The 24906-nt window shown below is 36.8% G+C and overlaps 1 protein-coding gene across 1 annotated transcript; it reads right to left on the bottom strand.

The window, feature by feature from the left end:
• FCER1G (Fc epsilon receptor Ig) lies at window positions 1-24820 on the bottom strand. The gene is made up of 5 exons (XM_051998244.1): window positions 24695-24820; window positions 1732-1823; window positions 1557-1589; window positions 748-768; window positions 1-483 (listed from the first exon to the last, which is right to left on the bottom strand). The coding sequence occupies exons 1-5, from the start codon at window positions 24741-24743 to the stop codon at window positions 421-423; spliced, it is 258 nt and encodes an 85-aa protein (XP_051854204.1). The 5' UTR covers window positions 24744-24820; the 3' UTR covers window positions 1-420.
• Window positions 24821-24906: the final 86 nt, after the last annotated feature.

Here is a 24906-nt window from a genome sequence, read left to right as displayed (position 1 = left end):
TCCAGCCCATGGCAGCTTTATTGAGGGATGAGCCCCAACCTTCAAAACACCATAATTATCAGAAGAAAGAAAGGGCAGGGATGGAGATGGCATATAAAAAGGTGGAGGAGAGCCTTTAATAACATGGAGTGGTCAAGGGTCACTATGTGAATGTTAACAAGGGTCATTGACATCTCTGCATATTAATGAAGGGCAGGAATATTAAATTGAGCAGGTGGGATTATGTATTAATAAAGGGACGTAGCCAGATGATTATCCAAGAAGTAACGTTATATCATATTAATGAGGATGGGGATACTTCATGTGTTGAGTTTATTGGGCAGGAGTTAGGGCGATGAAGGGTGCTCAGGTGGTAGAGGGAGCTGGGATTGAGAGATGAGGCCCATTGTGTCCTTGGGGGCTCTCTTCTTAGTTCCTCTTCTATTGTGGTGGCTTTTCATACTTCAGTGTCTCATAAGTCTCCTGGCTCCGGGTACTCAGGCCCTGGGACAGTGAGTTAGGGATTCATCAGAGGACCAAGACCATCATTCCAAACTAAAGTGAACTTCCCATTCCCCAATCCTCTTGCCTCCAAAATGACCATAGCCCTCCCAACGGCCATCCAGTCAGGTACCTTTAACCACACTCTTCTCCAACTCTTACTTTTTCTTGATCATTTTCAAGAGTCTCAATTTCTTAAAGGAACTGAACCCTTTAACCCATTCTTATGGCAAACCATAATGGCAAGGACCACTAAGTGTCACTTACTGTGTAGACTTCCTCAGATTTCTGTGAAAACAAAGGATATAGAAAATGAGAAATCCCAAATCCTAGAAATCTCCTCACTTTTTATTCCCACCCCTTTATGACTCATCAGTAAATCTGGAATCTTGGTATAGAAGATTCTCCCCCACCCTAGGGACTCTCAAATCCTTTCACTAAGAGGGTAGCCAGGACAGGGTGACACAATAGATAACAGGCTGAGTCTGGAGCCAGGAACACTCATTTTCATGAGTTCAAATATGATCTCAGATACTTACTAGCTGTGGGAGCCTGAACAAGTCACTTAACCCTGTTTGTCTCAGATTCCCCATGTTTAAAATGAGCCAAAGAAGGAAATTGCCAAGAGTTTAACATGACTGGAAAAATATTTAAACCAGGATAGACTCTAAAGGCTTCAGCAGAGAGGGATCTTACTTTGTGAATGGGAAGTATTCACAGCTCAGAGCTGCATCAGATTGGCTCTTGGTGGTTGGACATGGGTTTGCTCAGCAAATGTCTAGCACTCAATTACACACATCCATGCTTATTTGAGACCCTTGAGGACAATAAGCACAACTTCCTTCACCTTATGCTCATTTGCCACATCTGATTGCTGATCATGAGAATGTCAGGAGCTACAGTCACATTGTAATCCCAATACTTATAGATAACTATTTTTCTAACAGGACCTTAAGCATCCTTCCCTTTTGAGTCTTCAAACTCTGCAGCTTCCAGCTTCACTGGAGCTAAGATTAATAAAGCCAATAATAGTTCCCAGGTATTGAGGGGTAGAGGATTGTAGAGTTGGTCCATACCTCAAATCTAGCTGCTGTCTTTCGCACCTGGATCTGAGGGAAGGGAAAAAGAAAGCCATCATTGTAGAAAAACAATGCTCTCCTCCACATAGCACCTAACTTCCTTCTAGGTAAAACTGATTTCCTTTCCCCTTTCCTCCTCTATGATCCCACCCCTTTCTGTGCCCCCCAGTACCTTGAGGCGGCAGTAGAGTAGGGTGAGGACAATACCATAGGTGAATAGCACAGCATCCAGAATGTAACAGAGCTGGGGCTCAGATAGAGCCGCTGAAAAGGGAAAGTCAGAAAGTCAGAGAGCTTAGGGGACAGAGGGACAATAAATGGGGTCTTGAGGGAGGAGCAGAGGGAAGAGAAGGGAGACTTGCTCCTTCTCTAATAGTGTGCAAGTCTTACTATCATTCTACAATCCCTCAGGATGGGTTGGGGAATGGGTAGGAGAGCAAGCCTTTGACTTGATCCAGGAGTCTCTATTCTTGGCTTTGTGAAAGACTGCTTCTTCTTATTTCTTTTATCTAAATACTCCTTCAGTAATTCATCATACTCCTCCCATTATAGATTATATAAGTGCTCATTACTATTATCATTATATTATATCTTATTATATTATGTTGTTATACTATGTTATTATATTATACTATATCATTACTATTGTCCTCATTTCTTTCTTGTGATAGTTGCTGTTCAGTTGTGCCCAATTAATTCTTCATGACCTGTGTACCATAGAACATCAAAACGTCCATAGGGTTTTCTTAACAAAGATACTGTGGATTTTGCAGTTTTCTTCTCCAGCTCATTTTACAAACTGAAGCAAACAGGATTAAGTTACTTGCCTAGGGTCACACAGCTAATAAGTACGTGAGGCTGGATTTGAACTCAGGTCTTCCTGACTTCAGACATGCACCATGTAGCTGCCCTTCTGTCTTGGTAGTCTCATTTATTCCCGTGGCTTCATTTTATAAACATTTTTCTTGAAGTTTTTTTATATCTTTTCACTACAATTATTTCCTAATGTAACAACAACCACCACCATAAAAATTGAGCAAGACCAATTAAGCAGAAAGAATGATGGCTTAAATTCAAATCATAGTTTTGACACTTAACACTTCTGTGATTTTTGACAAATCTCTTTGAGCTTCAGCTTCCTCTTCTGTAAAATAAAAGGGTCTTTTAGATCCCAACTTCTTAAACTGTGGCTCATGAACCCATATGGGTTCTCATAATTGAATGTGAAGTTGGTGAAATTATGATTTATTATTAATAAATGTTTGATTTGTATGCCTGTTTTATATAACTATATATCTGGCATCACATAAAAATTTCTCAGATAAAAAGAGATTATGAGTGGAAAAAGTTTAAGCTGTGCTCTAGATGACTTCTGAGGTCTATTCCAGCTCTACATCTGTGATTTGGTTCAACAGACAGGATGTACAATATCCTATACCTCAGAGGAGAATGTGTTCCATCTGTTCTCCATCCCAAGATTAGTGAACTTTGATTTTAAAAATTAGAGTTCCATATCTTTGTGATTGTATATGCTGTTCTTTTGATTTATTTACATCATTCTGCATCAAAACACATTTGTCTTTCCATATCTCTTTGAATTCCTTATATTCTTGCCTTCTATTATATTTATGGACTACCTTTGGCTTAGCTGTCTTCAATTAATTGCTGCTTTCAAACTATATTAATTTATCCCCAACTTATCTGCCAAATTCTAATTTTACATTTTTTTTTCATTTTAATATTTTTATTTTATTTTATTTTTCCAAATACATGCAACATTTCAACATTTACCTTTGCAAAACCATGTGTTCCAAATTTTCTTCCCTTTCCCTTCCCCAAGACAGCAAGCAATCTGATATAAGTTAAAACATTTGTAATATTTGTTTTTAAGACAATGCTAGATATCTCTATATGAATGTTCTTCTAGCACTTTGAACTCAACATGTCCAAAACTGAACTTATTGCCTTCTTCCCCAAAATTTACCCTCACTCCTAACTTACCCATTTCTTTATGATGCCATTATCCTTCCAGTCAACCAAACTCAAAATCTGAGTCATCATTAATTCTTCTTTTTCCCTTCTCAGTAGATTCTAAGATTCTTCAGCTCTAAATCTATGAATTTATAGACATTTTTTCTCTTATATGATCAATTACCAAATGTTATTGACTTTATTTCCATAATATTTCTTTCATAAGTTTAAGTTCACAATGATTCCAACCCACTTAACCTTGGTATATTTCTTGAATCAAAACACATTTATTAGGTGTGATAAGTAAATTGATTATGTCATGTCCTCTTGGGTCCATTTAAAGCCATTTATCCAATGGAAAATAAAGATTCAACTAAGAAACAAGAGAGGAGAAAGAATGTATCAAATTCTTGAGAAAAAAAAATCTCTACAAATGTGAAGTATTCAATGTTTATTCCACTGAAATAATTCTACATGTAGTATATGAGCATATGCTCTGGGACTTCTATTCCAAATTTTATTTCACACTGGCAGGCTGGATTCCCTACTAAGGTTTATCCCACATTTGTTTCCTCAGAGTTAGATCCCCATAGCAAGGATAGCCTTGTAGCATGAGGGTATCTTTCTAATATCTTCATCAATGTGCCTCCCATTATGTTGTCAGACAACAACAATCAATCAGATATTCTCAATTAATTTTTTAGAAATATGCATTCAATTATTTTTCTGTAAGAAATGACCAGCAGGATGAGTTCAGAAAGGTCTGGAGAGACTTACATGAACTGATGCTGAGTGAAGTAAGCAGGACCAAATCATTATATACTTCAACAACAATACTATATGATGACCAGTTCTGATGGACATGGCTTTCTTCAACAATGAGATGAACCAAATCAGTTCTATTTGTTCAATAATGAATAGAACCAGCTACACCGAGCAAAAGAACTCTGGGAAATGAGTGTGAACCACTACATAGAATTCCCCCAATTCCTCTATTTTTGTCCACTTGCATTTTTTATTTCCTTCACAGGTTAATTATACATTATTTCAAACTCTGATTCTTCTTGTGTAGCAAAATAACTATATGAACATGTATACATATGTTGTATTTAACTTATGCTTTAACATGTTTAACATGAATTGGTCAATCTGCCATCTGGGGGAGGGAGTGAGGGAAAGGAGGGGAAAAATTGGAACAAAAGGTTTTGCAATTGTCAATGCTGAAAAATTACCCATGTATATATCTTATAAATAAAAAAAACTATAATAAAAAAAGAAATATGCATTCACCAAAAGACTATAGATAATATAAAACAATCCCCCAAAAATCTGTGACACATTTTCTCACCAAAGCATGCAAGTCCAAGAGAAAGTAGGCTCAAGCTGGAGATCCAAGTATAACAAGGCAGTCACATAGGTTCTAGAAGTTCTTTTGATAGAATAGTCAAGTATTCCCCTTAAGTGTGAGATAGATTTTCTGAAAGATTCTTTATAGAGCCTTAAATCATTTACAAAAGATTCCACATATCTTCCAACATATAAACACTGCCACTAGCTATTTAAAGAACATTCCTAGGCTATCAATGAAAAATTTCAAATTCTTCAGTTTTTCAACTTCCCAAGGTCTTCCTCCAACCAAAAGGGATGGGAATTGAAGGGAGGAGACTGAGTCCAAGATGCTCTCCTGCTACAAAATGATTCTTTCCCAGGGGTTTGGTTAGAACATCTTCTCCCTGAAGGAAGGAATTTATGTTCTAGAGTACAGTATGAAATGCAAAATGGATAATTTTGATTATATTAAATTTAAAAGTTTTCATGCAAACAAAACCAATGCAGACAAGATTTGAAGGGAAGCAGAAAAATGGGGAAATATATTTACATCCAAGGGATCTGATAAAGGCCTCATTTCTAAAATAAACAGAGAATTGACTCAAATTTATAAGAATATAAGCCATTCTCCAATTGATAAATGGTCAAAGTATATGGACAGATAATTTTCAAATAAAGAAATTAAACCATTTCTAGTCATATGAAAAATGCTCTAAATCACCATTGATCAGAGAACTACAAATTAAGACTACTCTGAGGCACTACTAAACATCTCTCAGAGTGGCTAAGGTGACAGGAAAAAATAATGATAGGAAAAATGGAGCATTTATACATTGTGGAGTTGTGAACATTCTGGAGAGCAATTTGGAACTCTGCCCAAAGATCTATCAAATTGCATATACCTCCTGATCCAGCAGTGTTTCTACTGGGTCTGTATAAAAAAGGGAGGAAAGGACCCACATATGCAAAAATGTTTGTAGCAGCCCTTCCCCGCCTCTATATATATAATTTTAAAATTAATTAAAGCTTTTTTATTTACAAAACATATGCATGGATAATTTTTCAACAATGACCCTTGCAAAACTTTCTGTTCCAATTTTTTCCCTCCTTCCCCTTACCCTCTCCCCTAGATAGCAGATAGTCCAATACATGTTAAATATGTTCAAATATATGTTAAATCCAATATGTGTATACATGTTTATACAGTTATCTTGGTGCACAAGAAAAATCAGATCTAGAAAAAAAAACCTGAGAAAGAAAACAAAATGCAAGCACACATCAATGAAAGCATGAAAATGCTATGTTGTGGTCCACATTCAGTTTCCAGAGGTCTCTCTCTGGTGTATATGGCTTTCTTCATAACTGAACAATGGGAACTGATTTGAATCATTTCATTGTTGAAGAGAGCCATGTCCATCAGAATTGATCATTGTATAGTCTTGTTGTTGCCATGTATAATGATCTCTTGGTTCTGCTCATTTCACTTAGCATCAGTTCATGTAAGTCTCTCCAGGATTCTCTGAAATCATCCTGTTGGTCATTTCTTACAAAACAATAATATTCCATAACATTCATATACCATATCTTATTCAGCCATTCTCCATTTGATGAGCACCTATTCAGTTTCTAGTTTCTAGCCACTACAAAGAGAGCTGCCACAAACATTTTTACACATGTGGGTCCCTTTCCCTTCTTTAAGATTTCTTTAGGATATAAGCCCAATATAAATACTGCTGGATCAAAAGGTATGCACAGTTTAATAACTTTTTAAGCATAGTTTCAAATTGCTTTCCAGAATTGTTGGATCAGTTCACAGTTCCACCAACAATGTTATCAGTGTCCCAGTTCCACATCCCCTCCAACATTCATTATTATCTTTTCCCTTCATCTTAGCCAATCTGACAGATATGCAGTGGTATCTCAGAGTTGTCTTAATTTGCATTTCTCTGATCAATAATGATTTGGAACATACTTTCGTATGACTAGAAATAGTTTCAATTCTACATCTGAAATTGTCTGTTCATATTCTTTTACCATTTATCAGTTGGAGAATGGCTTTAATTCTTATAAATTTGAGTTAATTCTCTATATATTTTAGAAATGAGGCCTTTATCATGTCCATTAGATGTAAAAATGTTTCCCCAGTTTATTGCTTCCCTTCTAATCTTGTCTGCATTAGTTTTGTTTGTACAAAAACTTTTTAACTTAGTATAGTCAAAAATTTTCTATTTTGTGATCAATAATGATCTCTAGTTCTTCTTTGGTCACAAATTCCTTCCTCCTCCACAGATCTGAGAGGTAAACTATCCTATGTTCTTCTAATTTGTTTATATCATCATTCTTTATGACTAGATCATGAAACCATTTGGACCTCATCTTGGTATATGGTGTTAGGTGTGGATCAGTGCCTAGTTTCTGCCATACTAGTTTCCAATTTTTCCAGCAGTTTTTTGTCAAATAGTGAGTTCTTATCTCTAAAGGAGGGATCTTTAGATTTGTCAAACACTAGATTACTATAGTCATTGACTATTTTGTTCTTAGTCAGTACCAAATCATTTTGATGACCACTGCTTTATAATATAGTTTTAGATCTGGTGCAGCTAGGCCACCTTCATTTGATTCCCCACCCACACACACTAATTCCCTTGAAATTCTTGACCTTTTGTTCTTCCAGATGAATTTTGTTATTTTTTCTAGGTCAGTAAAATAGTTTTGGGGAGTTTGATTGGTATAGTACTAAATAAATAGATTAGTTTAGGGAATATTGTCATCTTTATTATATTTGCTCTTTCCTATCCAAGAGCACTTGATATTTTTTCAATTGCTTAGATCTGTCTTTATTTGTGTGGAAAGTGTTTTGTAGTTTTGCTTATATAGTTCCTGACTTTCCTTGGGCAGATAGATTCCCAAATATTTTATACTATCGACAATTATTTTAAATGGAATTTCTCTTTGTATCTCTTGCTGTTGGATTTTGTTAGGAAAGTATAAAAATGCTGATGATTTATGTGTATTTATTTTGTATCCTGCAACTTTGCTAAAGTTGTAGATTATTTCTAATAGTTTGTTAGTTGATTCTCTGGGGTTCTCTAAGTATACCATTATATCATCTGCAATGAGTGACAATTTGGTTTCCTTATTACTTACTCTAATTCCTTTAATCTCTTTTTCTTCTCTTTTTGCCGAAGCTAGCATTTCTAAAACAATATTGAATAGTAATGGTGATAGAGGGCAACCTTGTTTCACTCCTGATCTTATTGGAAATAGTTGCAGTTTATCACCATTACATATGATGCTTGCTGAGTTTTAAATGGATGTGTAGCAGCCCTTTTTATAGTGGGAAGGAACTGGAAACTTAGTGGATGGAGAATGGCTGAATAAGTTACGGCATATGAATTTTATGTGATATTATTGTTCTATAAGAAACAATCATCAGGATAATTTCAGAAAGGCTTGGAGAGACTTACATGAACTGATGCTGAGTGAAATGAGCAGAATCAAGAGATCATTATATTTATGACTAGATTATGAATCCAATTTGACCTTATCGAAATATATATGGTGTTAGGTGTGGGTAATCAACAAGATTATGTGATGACCAGTTCTGATGGATATGGTTCTTTTCAACAATGAGGTGATTCAAGCCAAATCCAAAAGACTTGTGGTAGAGAGAGCCATCTACATCCAGAGAGAGGACTATGGGGACTGAATGTTGATCACAACATAGTATTTTCACTTTTGTTGTTGTTGTTTGCTTGCTTTTTGTTTTCTTTCTCATTTTTCCTCTCTTTGATCTAATTTTTCTTGTGTATCACGATAACTGTGGAAATATGTATAGAAGAATTATTCATGTTTAACATGTATTGGATTCCTTGCTGTCTAAGGGAGGAGATAAAGAGAAGGGAGGGAGAAAAATTTGGAACACAAGGCTTTGCAAGGGTGAATGTTGAAAACTATCTTTGCATGTATTTTAAAAATAAAAATCTATTACTTTAAAAAAAAGAGAACATATTCTCTTTGCTGGTTCATCTAAATACACTAAGTTCTGAATGAGTTCTTGATTTTATCTCCCTGCTTCCATCCCAAAACATAACCAAGTTTATTAACCAAGTCAAATATCTCCTATCATACCTACGGAAGTGTTCACACCTAGTAATCAAGATGTGTTCCATCCTGTTTAGGTTGTGAGCTTTCTGAGGACAGGCACTGTCTTTTACCTTTTTTGGTATGCCCGGTGCTTAATATAGTGCCATAGTAAGCCCTTAATAAATATTAATTGACTGACTGAAATATAACATAGCTAAGTGGGGCAAAAAGATTTTGACTCCAGCCTTATACTTGTATCTGTAAGGTGTTTCCCTTTCACATGTGGATTTTGGGTTGCTGAAAGGAACAGAACAACATTTGTGCAGGAAAACAGATCAAATCAGCTTGTTAATAAAATGGTTTTGAAATTTCTTTTCTAAACAGAAATCTATTTTCTTTTCCTCCTTCCCTCCCTCCCAATGAAAAAAAAAAAAAAAAACCAGTCTCTATAACAAATGTATAGTCAAAAAAAGCAAATTTGTTCATTAGTATGTTTCCCAGATATATGTCTATACTCCTCCTTAGTAAAATGTACTGAAAGAACCTGTTTGAAGGCAGAGAGCTGACTGAGGAAACAATGACAATTGGGAACTATGGTCCATAAGCTCATTAGCATGCCTTTGTTTTCAGAGTTTTGAACCATGTAGCTGATAAAATTATAAATTAAATAACTGTTTGGGGATTAAAAGAAAATTACATATGGATTGTTAACAGAAAGATGAAATTTTTTGAGATTTAAGTTAATAACTTAGAAATGGTCTCTGCTAAATGCAAATTAAGACAACTCTGAGATACCACTATACACCTGTCAGATTGGCTAGAATGACAGGGAAAGATAATGCGGAATGTTGGAGGGAATGTGGGAAAACAGGGACACTGGATACATTGTTGGTGGAATGGTGAACACATCCAGCCATTCTGGAGAGCAATTTGGAACTATGCTCAAAAAGTTATCAAACTGTGCATACCCTTTGATCCAGCCGTGCTACTACTGGACTTATACCCCAAAGAGATACTAAAGAAGGGAAAGGGACCTGTATGTGCCAAAATGTTTGTGGCAGCTCTGTTTGTAGTGGCTAGAAGCTGGAAAATGAATGGATGCCCATTAATTGGAGAATGGTTGAGTAAATTGTGGTATATGAACGTTATGGAATATTATTGTTCTGTAAGAAATGACCAGCAGGAGGAATACAGAGAGGATTGGTGAGACTTACATGAACTGATGCTAAGTGAAATGAGCAGAACCAGGAGATCATTATATACCTCAACAACGATACTGTTTGAGGATGTATTCTGATGGAAGTGGATCTCGTCGATAAAGAGAGCTAATTCAGTTTCAATAGATCAAAGATGGACAGAAGCAGCTACACCCAAAGAAAGAACACTGGGAAATGAATATAAACTGCTTACATTTTTGTTTTTCTTCCCGGGTTATTTATACCTTCTGAATCCAATTCTCCCTGTGCAACAAGAGAACTGTTCGGTTCTTATTGTATCTAGTTATATACTGTAACCTATTTAACACGTAAAGGACTGCTTGCCATCTGAGGCAGGGGGTGGAGGGAGGGAGGGGAAAAATCGGAACAGAAGTGAGTGCAAGGGATAATGCTATAAAAAATTACCCTGGCATGGGTTCTGTCAATAAAAAGTTATTTAATTTTTAAAAAGGGCCATACAGTTAAATAAACATCAAACAAATACAAAAAAAGAAAGAAAGAAAGAAAGAAAGAAAGAAAGAAAGAAAGAAAGAAAGAAAGAAAGAAAGAAAGAAAGAAAGAAAGAAAGAAAGAAAGAAAGAAATGGTCTCTGCTTATAAGGAGATCCTTATTTGAAGCATCAGAAGACAAGAGGAGCAGAAGATTGAAGGAGCCATGACTGGTTGAAGACAGAAGAAAGGGAGAAATTTGACTTCAAGAGTCTGGGATAGAAGGCACAGGTGACAATGAAAGAAGCTGCTTGCAGAAGATAGAATACAGTCAAGGATTAAAATTGACAGGTTGCAGAAACCATGCTAATTAGTAAGTTTTAGTTTGTTTTAGTGAGAGCTAATTGGCTGGAGGAAGGCAAAATTGTCCGGCCGAACAGATTACAAGCTTCTTAATGGTTTTCCTGTGTTATCTTTGACTGCTCTTTTTGCTTTGAGCAAGGAAAAAAACATCTATTTTGCATCTTTTTTGTTGTGACAATAACATGGTTTTAGTGAGATCTAATTGGGCAAAACAGAATAATGCTATTTGAAGAGCTAGCTGGGGAAAGGCTGCTTGTTTTTATCATTATCAACAATTTGAAAGTGAGGAACTATTCAGGACCCCAGATTAAAAGAAATGTGGCAGTTCTCTATCTTGAGAACTACTTGTTACTGATGGAGCTTAATTTTTTCTTAGCACTGTGCCAAGAGTGGCTGTTTGCTAAATGTACTTCTCATCACATTAGCAATGTGAGAGTAGAAAATAAATAGCTTTGCTCAGTAAGTGACTCATGGTGCAAATTATTCTCTAAAAGACCCTGGACATTAAATCCCAATATACAGAATTGGTGACATGGATTTTCCTACTCATGATTTCTATTAGCAAATGTTGACTTCCCCTCATATATGCACATCCCTCCATATGTAGGACTCAAATTCATGTATGAAACCTGCTCTAATCTCTATCCTAAATCCCATTCATATAAAGCTTTCTCCCTATTGGTAGAGATGAAGGCACTTCATTATGTGAGGGGTAAGGTGGAATTGTCAAGAGGTAAGAATTTCAGTTCTCAGGAAGTAGATTCTCCAAGAAAAAGTCCCCATTGAATTCATCTTCCAGACTTTTCAAGAGAAACTTTTCCCTTTAGGAATCCATCAAAGGAATCATCAAGCTTCAATTCTTTTTCTAGCACTGAGTTATTTCATGTGTTTCTGCCTTACAATTTAGAGAGAAAAGATAGAAGATCCCAATTCCACTTCAGATTGCTGAAAGAAAAGATTTTGAGAAGACATGAGAAGAGATACACGTTTCCTTCATTCTCTATTTCCTGTCTAATAATCTAGAAACTTTGGGAAGCTTTTCCTTGGGTGAAATACAGGTTGGTTGAGATGGGTCAAGTTGATTCCAATGGGAGAGCTCTTTTACTCTATGTTATCTGGCATTTTCCCCCAAGTATTCCCTCCCTGATTTCTATTCTGCTAAGATGTGGATAAATGAGTTTCTTTGCTATTTGTTCATTATTCAATGTGGAACTAGCATTCGGTGGAGAAAGATTCTAGTCTTGAATAGAGAGCTTGGGTTCCCCTTCCCTACAAAATGACAAAGCAATCAAAAGTCAGCTTAAACTTGACCATATTCCCCTAGACAAACAATATTTAACAATATTGACTTCTAGTCTAGTACTTCCTCTCTCTGAAGAGAACAGAGTGCTGATCTCTGGCCCCAACTTCCTGCTTTCCTTTCTGACAGTAATGAAAGTCTCCCTTGGAGAAAGTTATGGAAAAAAGAGGCTAGAGATGTCTATTCTGCCACCTTATGAGCCACACATGACAGTCTCCTACCTTTTTATTCTGCTACGCTGCTTTTGCTTTCTATTGAGTATATGTTATCATTATCCTTTTGCCATCTGTTGTATAGATGTTATGACTTCCTGTTCTTGCTTTTTTTCTGCTTCTGTCTTTATCAAGTCTCCTTCAACATTCTACTCTTCTTCTTGTCTTCTGATACCTGAATTAGGTCTACTCATAAGCAGTGACATTTTTTAATTTATGGTATGAGACTCAAAAAGTCCATTTTTCTGTCAGCATGAGCAAAATAATTCTTATATATAATTTCCTATTAGTCCTCAAACAGCTATTTGATTTATAGTTTATTAGCTATATGGCCTTTGACACTTTATATGTGAAGAAGTCTATGAAGCACACTGACCCATAATCTTCATTTCCCCTCTTTACAGTGTAAAGACAGATTCCCTCAGTATATTTATCTGAGAAGTTCTTTTTCAAGCTTCAGAACAATCTGAGGGGAGCCAAAATGATGGATTAGGGACAGCCATCTCTATCCGACTCTCCCAACATTCCCCTCTAAGCAACTTTAAAATAACATCTTAAATAAAATTTAGGAGTAGTGCAGCCAACAAAAGGTAGAGATGAGAGATTTTTTCTGGCCTGTGATAACTCAAGAGAATGGCAGGAGAAGTCTTTTTTTTGTTTGGTTATTTTTTCCCTTTTTTATTGTTTTCTCTTTTTCTGATTATACATGTACATTAATTGTTTTAAATACACATTTCTTCATGAATCATGTTGGGAGAGAAAAATCAGAACAAAAACCACGAGAGGAAAAAAAAAACAGAAAAAAAAGGAAAAAGAAAGTGAACATGCCATGTGTTGACTTACATTCAGTCTCCATAGTTCTCTCTCTGGATGCAGATGGCATTTTCTATCCAGAGTTTATTGGAGTTGCCTTGGATCATTGAACCTCTGAGAAGAACTAATCTATCATAGCTAATCATCACACAATCTTGCTGTATATACTGTGTATACTATATTCCTGATTCTACTTGTTTGCTCAGCACCAGTTCATATAAATCTTTCCAGGTCTTTTTAGAATTAACTTGTTTATATTTTTACACAACAATAATATTCCATTACTTTCATATACCATAACTTATTCCCCCATTCCCCAGTTGATGGGCATCTACTCATTTTCCAGTTCTTTACCATCACAAAAAGAGCTGCTACAAACATTTTTGATTTGTGGGTTCTTTTCCCTCCTTCATGATTTCTTTGGGAAATAGTACTGCTAAATCAAAAGGTATCCAGTCTTTAACTTCCTAAGTCTGTCCAGAACCCACACAAGTGGCAGTGGCAAAATATCAGCAGCAACAGCTTCGAGATCTCTCAGCTCAGATGATAAGGTGGTTAAACAACTGATCAGAAGAGATTACAAGGACCCTTTGCTGTCCCTGTATCCTGTACCCTATGTACTAGATACATATGGTTTTGACGGGCAACTCTATTGTTCAAATACAATTCTGGGTTGCAAATTCCAAGGCAGAGAGAAGTACTAGTAATTGGTCTCAAAAGAAACAGGAGCCCTGGTCACAGTTCCAAAACAAAGAGGAGCACTAGTACTTGTTGCTTCCAAGGATGACGGGCCCTTGCTGGATTAAGAACAAGGACTATATCTCTCCTGGGCTCACACTACTTTGTAAATACTTGAAAACTTCCAAACCCCAAGAACTATCTCTGAAAATAGCAGTACAAAACAAGCTTGAAATTCCGCACAGTGCCTTACCACCTGCTAGTGAGCAGAGTCCAACTTTAAAATAAAGTTCAAAGTCAAGAAATAGGCTGAAAAATAGGTAAAATGCAAAAAAAGAATTTGGCCATCAAAAACTACTATGATGACAAAGAAGAGCAAGACATAAAAGAAGACAATATGGAACGGCTATCTTTAAAAAGCCTTGTGGCAGGTGAAAAATGAGATGACTAAGAATATAAAAGTTTGATCTCCTGAGCATATCAATTTGTTTAGCAATGCAGATTATCTAACAAAGCAGGACCAGACTTCCAGTACAGGGGGAAACAACCTTTAACTCGTTTTTTTTAAAAAAAATTAATCTGGGGCAGCTAGGTGGTATAGTGATTAGAGCACCAGCCCTGAAGTCAGGAGGACCTGAGTTCAAATCTAATGTCAGACACTTAACACTTGCTATTTGTGTGACCCTGGGCAAGTCACTTAACCTCACTGCCTCAGCAAAAAAAAAGAAAAAAAAAGAAAGAAACATTAATCAAATAAGGCCAATTAATTAAAAGAAAACAACACAACATTAGATAAACTGATTTCTAAATGGATGAAAATTTAGGGACTTTCCAAGTTGGGAGGAGAAGAGCAAACAGGTGCAGTTCCCTGAATTCAGAAAAAGAGTATCTGTAAACAAAGGAACTTGGAAACAATGACTGATTGATCACTTGCCTCACTGAGATGTACAATCCTGAGAAAACTCTTTGCATCAGTCTTTGGATCTGACCAGTTTTCTGATTAGTACAACTTGTGTCCTTAGTTAAGCGCCTCTAAACACAGATAGAGATGGTCAAGTTTCCTAATCACACAAGGTTATGTGGAACAATTCAATAAAGTTTTCCTCTCAATTCCCACAATCGAATAAAGTTTTCTCATAAAACATAATATGAACTAGACCCATAATTGAATAGGAAGGGAATTGAACTATTTCCAGAATTAAATCACAAGATGGAGTCAGTGTGGCTCACTTAATATCTACAATTAACCACATGCTATTCTAATCCCTTCAATTTCCTCAATATTAGTTTACCCCTAGGGCAGCTGGATATGGGCAGTAGATTTGAACCTAAATTCACATCCAGCCTCAATCACTTAACACTTAGGAGCTGCAGAAAGAAAGAGGAAAGGAAAGGGAGAAGGAGAAGGAGGAAGGAGGAAGGAGGAAGGAGGAAGGAGGAAGGAGGAAGGAGGAAGGAGGAAGGAGGAAGGAGGAAGGAAGGAGGAGGAAGGAGGAAGGAGGAAGGAGGAAGGAAGAAGGAAGGAAGGAAGAAGGAGGAGGAAGGAAGGAAGGAGGAGGAAGGAAGGAAGGAAGGAAGGAAGGAAGGAAGGAAGGAGGAAGGAGGAAGGAAGGAAGGAGGAAGGAAGGAAGGAGGAAGGAGGAAGGAAGGAAGGAGGAAGGAAGGAAGGAGGAAGGAGGAAGGAAGGAAGGAAGGAGGAAGGAAGGAAGGAAGGAAGGAAGGAGGAGGAAGGAAGGAAGGAAGGAAGAGAGGGAAGGAGGGAGAGGGAGGGAGGGAGGAAAGACAAAGAAACAAAGAGAAAGGAAAAGAAAAAAGGAAAGAAAGAAAGGGGAAAGAGAGAATTTTAGCTTATCCCATAGGGAAATGGGAAGTGAAGGGCATAAAATAAAGAAGGAGAAGGATGAAAGGGAGGACAGATTAAGGGAGGCAATGGTTAGAAAGGAAAATTGACTTTTTAGAAGAGACAGGATAAAAGAGATAAAGAAGAAACAAGAAACAGGAGGATAATCATAATAGTGAATGTGAATGGGATAAGATCAACCATAAAACAGAAGTAGATAGCAGAACTGATTAGAAACAAGAATCCAGCAATATATTGTTTACAAGAGACATACTTGAAACAGAAAGATACCCACAAAGTTAAACTAAAGGGAAACTGAGAAACTAATATGTTTCAGACAAAGCAAAAGCAAAAGTAGGCCTAATTAAAAGAATCAGAGAAATCACATTTTGCTAAATAAAAGCATAGAGAATGAAATAATATCAAAACATTTTAAAGCATGTTTCTCTGCTAAGGGTCTAGTTTCTCAAATATGTGTTCAGTATAGAACTGAGCCAAATTTATAAAAATAAGAGACATTTCCAATCGATAAACAGTCAAAAGATATAGACAGTTCTCAAAAGAAGAAATAAAAGCTATTTATAGCTTTGACAAATGTTGAAGAGGAGAGAAAAATAGGTACACTAAAGAACTGCTGGTAGAATAGTGAATTGGTAATGTCCAGGCTAGCTTTCTTGAGGGTCTCTGGATGGGCCTTGGTCTTAGCAGGAGAGTCATCGAAAGGATGGTCAGGGATAGTGTCTGGAGTCTGAAGTCTGGAGTCTAAGTACTATGTACATATGAACTAAAGAACCGTTATCTCATCAATCTCACTGAGTCAACACCCTGCTGTATCTTTGCTTCAAGTATGTTTTGCTCAGAGTTCCCCAATATCTGTGGTCCTCTACAGTAGCCAGCCTTTCTGGAGAATAATTTGGAGCCCCAAAGAGCTATGCATACATACCCTTTGACTAGACATTACCATGACTAGTTCTATATCCTAAAGAGATCAAATAACAAAGAAAATGGATCTATGTGAACAAAAGTATTTATAGCAATTCTTTTTGTGATGGCAAAGAATTGGAAATTGAGGTGATGCTCATCATTTGGGGAATGGCTGAATAACTTGTACTATATGATTGTGATGAAATATTATTGTGTCATAAGAAATGATGAAGGTGATTTCAGTAAAAACATGACAAGGCTTAAATGAACTGATGCAAACTGAAGTGAGAAGAGTCATAAGATCAACATGCACAGTAACAGCAATGTTGTAATGATGATCAACTGTGAAAGACTTGGATATTCTGATCAATAAAATGATGCTAAATAATTCCAAAAAACTCATGATAAAAAAAAAAACTTTTATCAGAGAGAGAACTGATGAATTCTGAATACAAAATGAAGTATAATTTTCTTATTTTCTTTATTTTTCTTACTTTAAAAAAAGGGCTACTGCAAAGTAGGTTTTGCATGCTTTTATACATATGATTGATATGAGATTGCTTGTCTTCTCAGATGTTGGGGGAGAGATGAGAATTTGGAACTCAAAATGTTAAATGAAAAGAATGTTTAAAAAATTGTGTACATACATACATATACATATGTGTGTGTGTGTGTGTGTGTGTATTCTGTTCTCTCCTCAGAATTTTATCTAACTAAAAAAGGTCATGTGTTTTCTTAAGCTGATTTGATCGGTTTCCTCACACAAATATTCTTTATATACCTCTCTCAATCTGAAGAAAAATCAGAATATATACCTTTTTTCAACACTAAAATGTCCATATACACAAGGGAGAATATCTTCCACACACTCATTTCCTCAATTTAAATGATACTGTAACTACCTTTATTCAAGCCAAGTTCTTAACTCTCCCCTTTGCTATTATAGTAACTTTGTAAGTGGTCTCCCTTTCTCTAAGATTTTCTCCTTCCCAGGTTCATCTTTCACAAATGTGCTAAAAATGATCTTTCAAATATTTTATGTCAATTATATTACTCTTCTTTTTCAAAAGCTCCAAAGGTTCCCCTCTTCTTCCCTTTTTTAGCCCATCCAGTGAAATACAAGCCTGGCATTTGAGAACCTCCCTAACCTGGCTTCAACCTGCCTTTCCAGCTTTCTTTCAAAAACTTCATTCGCTCTGATATTGTACCCTTTTCCCTCTGTATTTCATTTTGCTCCTAATGCCAAGATACTCTCCTTCTCATGTTTGACCATTAATAGGAGCTATTAATGCAGCACTTTAAAAGTTTGCAAAGCATTGTACATATATTACCTCATTTGCTACTCACATTCATTTATGAGATAAAAGCTACAGATATCATCTCCATTTTACAAATGAAGAAATTGAAATATAAAAGATTTAGGAACTTGACCTTAGGTGTCAGAGACTGGTTTTGTCATTTTAAGTTTCCCTTTACTTGAAAACTCAAATGCTATATAACCCTAATTTCTTGTTGCACTCTTTCTCAACTTAAGTGTTAACCTTTCATAGGAAGCCTTCCTTTTTTTTTTTTAATTTTTTATTTAATAATTACTTTATATTGACACTCGTTTCTGTTCCGATTTTTTTTTCCCCTCCCTCCCTCCACCCCCTCCCCTAGATGGCAAGCAGTCCTTTATATGTTGGATATGTTGCAGTATATCCTAGATACAATATATGTTTGCAGAACCGAACAGTTCTCTTGTTGCATAGGAGAATTGGATTCAGAAGGTATAAATGACCCGGGAAGAAAAACAAAAATGCAGATAGTTCACATTCGTTTCCCAGTGTTCTTTCTTTGGGTGTAGCTGCTTTTGTCTGTCATTTATCAATTGAAACTCAGGTCTCTTTGTCAAAGAAATCCACTTCCATCAAAATATGTCCTCATACACTATTGTTGTCGAAGTGTATAATGATCTCCTGGTTCTGCTCATTTCACTTAGCATCAGTTCATGTAAGTCTCGCCAGTCCTCTCTGTATTCATCCTGCTGGTCATTTCTTACAGAACAATAATATTCATAGGAAGCCTTCCTTAATCCTCCCTGATGACAAATGATTTCTAACCCTCCTCAAATTCACTTAGAACTCTTTCTGGATCTTTCCTTTGGCCACGTAGTAATTTGCCTTTTGTAAATTCTGCTTTGAAAGTTTCCCCTCTGAAACCTGGGGAAATGGTTGTGGTCTTTTTGAAAAGGTAGAAGCAAATGCAATGTTGAGAAAAAAACAGATTAGCATGTTGAATTGGTAGGTGAGAAGTGATTGGACAGGAAGCCCCTTTTGGAATGAGTCAGAGAGGTATGTGTTTAACATGTTTGAGGATCTTTCAAAAGTTTGTACTGCAGGTGTTTTTCCCTACGAAGTCAAAGAAATTGTGTGTGTGTGTGTGTGTGTGTGTGTGTGTGTGTGTGTGTGTAGTTTTTTTTGCTTTTTTATATTTGTTTATTTTTATTTAGAAATATGTTCTTAATAAACTGTGGAAAGATTATGAAGACAGTTGGAAAGATGGTTCCTGTCCTTGTAGGAATGAAGCTGAAGAAAATACACCCAGGAAGAAAAACATGAAGAGATCTTTTATGAAGAAGCAGTTTAACAATTTATCGTACAAAAAGGATTTAAAAGAATGTGTGTCTTGAGAAGCCTTGAGTAAAGAAGTACTAAGTTTCCAGAGGAGTCAACTATTGATATTTTTAGAGTTTGAAATTAGTCTGGAGTGTGTGTATAAGACAATTTAATATAATATATATAGCATATACATTTATACAATATAATATATATAACAATACAATATACTAATGTAATAAAATATATAATTATGATAAATATCATGATGTTAATAAAACACATTAGAATATTTTTATTAGTATGATATATAGTATATAATATACTGTTCATAATTAACTATCTAAATATATAATACATATATTATAGTGTACTATTATATTAAGTATGTTAATATGATTGTTTGAAATTACATAATTATTTGATTTACTATATCATTATGTTAAATCCTATAACATATGTATATAGCATAGTTTATACAATGTCTCAATATGAACACATATATACATGTGCACATATACATTATATGTACATGCTTATATGTATAGTTTATGTATAGCTATATATCTGTCTTTATGATTTTTATCAATTCTATTCCTTAATAAATTATATATTTAATACTTTAAGCTATATTTAAATATGAATGAAGAAACAATTATTCAGAGAAAGGTTTCTCTAGTTCATTGAATAAGTAATATTTAATGAATCAATGAGAGACTTGAATTAAGTTAGGAGAGATTTCAATTTTATTGAAGAGAAGTAAATTAGCCAACATATCATTAGATTTCTATGGAGCTAAGGATTAAGAAATTAAATTTAAAAAATGCAGGATGGGATTGGATGACCCCAATGAGTATGTGTGGTCAGATCCCAGAAATCTACAACCGGTTATTATCATTAGTCATTATCATTATTATCAGTTATCATCAACATTATCAACATAATCTCAGTCCTAGAATACATACTTCTTGTATGTATACCTTATTTAAAGAAATTTAAAGAAATATTAAAGAAAATAGGATTATTATTGGGGCAGGGGAAGAATGAGGTAAATTTGTATATTAATTACATAAACTCATGAGGAAACTCAAGAGCCAAAGAGGGGAAATGTGACTCAAAATATCTGGGTAAAGGTCAAGGAAGGGAGAAAGAGAAATGATGTCACTGGAGTATACTACAAACCACTTAGAAAGAGGAAATAAATGAAGAGTTGGGAAAAACAGATCACAAGTCTAGTTGAAAGGCACGAGACAATAGTGATGAAGATTTCAATTTTCCAGAGGTAAATGAAGGAAATTCTGTTCCCTTAGATTTTAGCAAAGTTTAAAGTATCTTATTACCCCTTTTAAAAAGATGGAGAGAGATGGATTTGTGATAATATAATCAGATGGATTCATTCACAAATGGTTAGATGGCAGAACTTAAAATGTGGTTAACATTTTTATCAATAACGGCATAGATGGTTCATCAAATTTGCAACTGATAAACTTGGGAGAAAGAGCTAGCACACTGACAGAACTTTCATAGGCTCAAGCATTGGGCTGAAAATAACAAGATGAAATTCAACAGAGATAAATGTAAAGTCCTGTGATTTGGGTACCAAAAAAAATCAATTTCACAAGTATAAGATGGGGGGAGACCTGTGATCTGGGAGGTTTAAGGGGATTAATATGAATCAACAATGGAATAGAGCAATCAAAAAGGTCGATGTGATGTGCTTCATGGAGGAACTTCCAGGTTTCTCTTCCAGAAAGAGGATTTTTTTTTTACTGCCAGAAAAAGGACTGTGATAGTTTCATTGTGCTCGGCCTTCATTAGACTTCATATGAAGTATTGTGTTCACTAATGAGCACTGGAGAGGATCCAGAAAGTAGCCCACAAACAACCTTGAGTATATGACATCTGCTAAAGGAACTGGGTATATTAACTTTGAGAGAAGGCTCAGAAGGCACATAATAGCTGTCCATTAGAATTTGAAGAGCTGCCTAGTAGAAAAGGGATTAGGCTTAATTAGGAAAGGTAGAGGCAGGAGCAATGGGTCTAAATTACAAAGAAGCTCATTTAGGCTTGATATGAAGAAATACTTAACAATTAGAGTTGTGCAAAAGTGGAATGGTCTTTCTCAATAGGTGAGGGGTTCCTTCTCCTTGATAATCTTAGCAGAGGCTTGTGGGGTATTTCATAATTGAGGGTTTTTTTTTGGGGGGGGGATGGTAAGGTGGACCAGATCAATCACTAAGATCTCTCCCAACTCTCAAATTCTGTGACTATATCAATGTCTCCCTTAAAATTCTGTGTATACTTCATTACGTCATATTATTATTAATTATTGTTTTTATATATTTACATTGTGCTTTGAATTCTATTTCAAGACACTTTTACACATATCATCTAAGGAAGAATGAGCAGGGATTTTATTTTATTTTTGTTAGATACCCATGATTTTATCAGTGTAAAACTTTCTCATCAATTACAGGTCAGTAATTCCTCTGTAATATATGGTCTTAAGAGAGTTGCCTGGATCACTGAGTATTGACTTGCCCGTGGTCACAAAGCTAGGATATGCCAAAAGCTGGACTCTAATCCACTATGACACAAGCTGCTTCTGAATCATCCCCATTTTTAAAAAATCGTCTTTTATTTAAAACACTAAATAAAATTAGCATATTCATTTATCTAGTTCTATTCTCTTTCCTGAACTTCAATCCACATTGCTAACTGGTTAGTAAACATTTCAAATTAGATATTCTATAAGCATTTCAAACTCAATATATCTAATGCTGAACTTATTTTTTCCCACAAACTACTCTTTTCTGTTTCTGTTGTCTTATCAACACTATTTCTTACATCCATCCTCTTTCACTACCAGTTTAGACCCTTGTTACCTAACTATTAAAATGGCTTCCTAATTGTGTTCCCCATTTCAGGTCTCCCCACTCTAATCTATCCTCCACACAGCCACTAAATGAACTTTCCTAAAACATGGACTGATCATGTCACTCTTCAATTCAAAACATTGCAGAGCCTCCTTATTATATCTAGGACCAAATTTGAATTTCTCTGTTTGCCACTGAAAGCTTTTCACAATCTGCTTCCAACCTATTTCCAGGCTTCTTACACATTATTCCCCTTCACATATTCTTTGTTCCAACCAAATTAGGTTTTTAACTCTTCCTCACGCATGAATAGTCCATTTTCCATTTCCGTGGCCTTGGCACTGGCTGTCCCCATTGCCAGGAAAGCTCTCATCACTTCCACTTCTTGGAATCCTTGCTTTTCCTTCAAGACTCATCTTAAATGAGAACACCTACATGAAGCCTTTCCCGATTCCTAGCCCCTCCCTTGCCTTCACAGACACTACGACCCTCCCCGCAAAAGCCTTCCTTGTAAATTTTGCACCTCATACACGTACCATGTGTCTCCTGATAGAATATAAGTTATTAAGATGGAGATTGTTTCACTTTTGTCTTCTTATACGTAATACTTAGCACTGTGCTTGGCACGAATCGGTCCTTAATAAATTCCAGTTGCTTGATTACCAGGTTGCAAAGTTTGGGAACCTCAGTCATGGCTTTGGAAATACATAATCTCTCTGCCTCCTGCTTGTGGGTTGTTATCAGTATTTTATATTCATTTTACTTTCTAAATTTATTTTTTCTTTACCCACTGGGGAAAAATAAGTCTAAAACCATTTCTGTCAAACTTGATAACGTAAGTAATTTACACAGGGAGGGGGAACTTAAGTTCCCTCCTGAATCCCCAGGCTTTCCCCTGGACCTTTTCCTTCTTACAAATGGTGGAATTCTAAGGCATCATTGAGCACAATTCTCCCCCAGGGACTCATCAGTGCTCACTGGGCTGAGACCCAAAACCTCAGCTCAGAAGGGTAGGGCTAGAGAAAGGCAGTGACAGCTTCAGCTCAGAAACCACAGGAGTATTTCTTACTAAGTCCTGTGACCTGTGGCTGATGTGGCTGGACAGGAAGGATATCTGTACTGGGGCTAGGGCTAGGAAGGGAGCAATTTGTCTATTATTGTTCATCTTCTATCCTTGACTTCATCTCTTTGCTCTAAATAGGCATCATAACGGGGAACAAAAACTAATTTCCTGTCTCTAATCCCTGGGGCTCCCCAGACCCCAGTACCAGAATGGATGACCATTAGGTGAATGACAGAGCCAGGACTTGGAGAAATGTGGAATTGCAACGAAATTGCAACAATCTACTGATATTTCATAGAGTGCCTTAAAGTTTGTAACATTTATACCCAATCTGGTTTGAACCTCAAAACCAGCCTGTGAGGGACTATTCTTATGTTATACCCATTCTGTAGATGAGAAAGCAGGGTGGGAATATAAGGGACTTGTCTAAGCTCATCAGTATTTCTGAAGCCATCTTCCTGACCCCAAGAGCATCTTTCCTCTGTGTCACAACGTCCTCAACATTTCAGCTAGATAGTACGTTAGTTTACAAAGCAATGGAAGGTACCATGGCTAAAGCGTCCATTTCCCCAGGGGTTGGAGCCTCCGCTGATCCTCAGGGAAGGAAAGCTAGACCAGGTGTCCGAACATCCATTGCTGACATAAACGAGGCTACCGTACTGGTCTGAGCTTCTTCCTTACTCTCCCATTATTTTCCACTTTCCTCGATAAATTAAAAAAATCACTTAGGATACCTGAGGCTTTCTGGTTTCCTTCTCACCAAAGAAGGAGCAGTTGAGTCTACTATCACGCTACAATTCCCCGTAGACATGTCGGTGATGGTAAAACATCACAAAGAATCCTCAGGGTTCCTGAGCAGGGAAGAGTCTGAGATGTCTGCTAAAGGTTCTCCCCAGCTCCAGCTTCCAACAACAAGGGCTGCTGTCTCCCCGTTTTGCCCCATGGGGATCACCAGGCTGCGGGAGGTGAGAGGCCCTTTTACCATCCACTTCTTTGCTCCAATGCCAAGCACAAAGTCACGAGCTCACCACCTCGCTTGCTGCACCAGTAACTCTCCGTCACAGACATCGGGGAGGCTCGTCCCCTCCAGTGGGGTGTTCAGACCAAAGGAAAGAAGGAAGGGCAACATGGGGAGGTACCATTACTCTTGGTCCATTTTGGTGTCATGAAACCCAGAAGGTGGGTCAAATGGGACTGAAAGGGGGAAGGGGGGAAGGAGGCACCAAACACGAGAACCACAGATAAGGATCTGAGATGGGGCAGAACAAAGGCCAAAAACCTCCCTCAGAGGCACCGGTGCTGCCTCCTCAGAGACACTTGCGTCCATTAGCCGTCCTCTACCCTACACCCATACAGACTTGGTGAATTGATCCATTTTCTCCAGGCTTCAGAGATCCATGCCCTTCCCCTCAGCACTCCCCACCAGGCTTTAACTCACCGGCTTCTTGAATCAGAAGCAGCAACAGCAGCAGCACCAAAGGGATCATCTCAGGCAGTGGATCAGGGACCAGAGCTGGGATCCGGACGCTCACTTGGTTAGACGGCTCCCCACAGCTGTGCTCAGCAACTCTCTGACCACAGTTTCCCCCCTTCCTGCCCCGCCTCCCCCACCAGCTTTGGCCCCTTCCCCTTCCTGCGGTAAAGGCTGGG

Source organism: Antechinus flavipes, chromosome 4 (genome assembly GCF_016432865.1).
Source record: "Antechinus flavipes isolate AdamAnt ecotype Samford, QLD, Australia chromosome 4, AdamAnt_v2, whole genome shotgun sequence".
NCBI lineage: Eukaryota > Metazoa > Chordata > Mammalia > Dasyuromorphia > Dasyuridae > Antechinus > Antechinus flavipes.
Note: the sequence above shows the minus strand (reverse complement) of the source record. Positions and strands in the feature narration are given on the sequence as shown.

Coding starts and splice junctions, on each gene's coding strand:
- FCER1G (XM_051998244.1), bottom strand. CDS start 24,743: ATGATCCCTTTGGTGCTGCTGCTGTTGCTGCTTCTGATTCAAGAAGCC. Junction 1,824..24,694: donor GCTTCTGATTCAAGAAGCCG/GTGAGTTAAAGC, acceptor TTCCCTTTTCAG/CGGCTCTATCTGAGCCCCAG. Junction 1,590..1,731: donor TACTCTACTGCCGCCTCAAG/GTACTGGGGGGC, acceptor CCCTTCCCTCAG/ATCCAGGTGCGAAAGACAGC.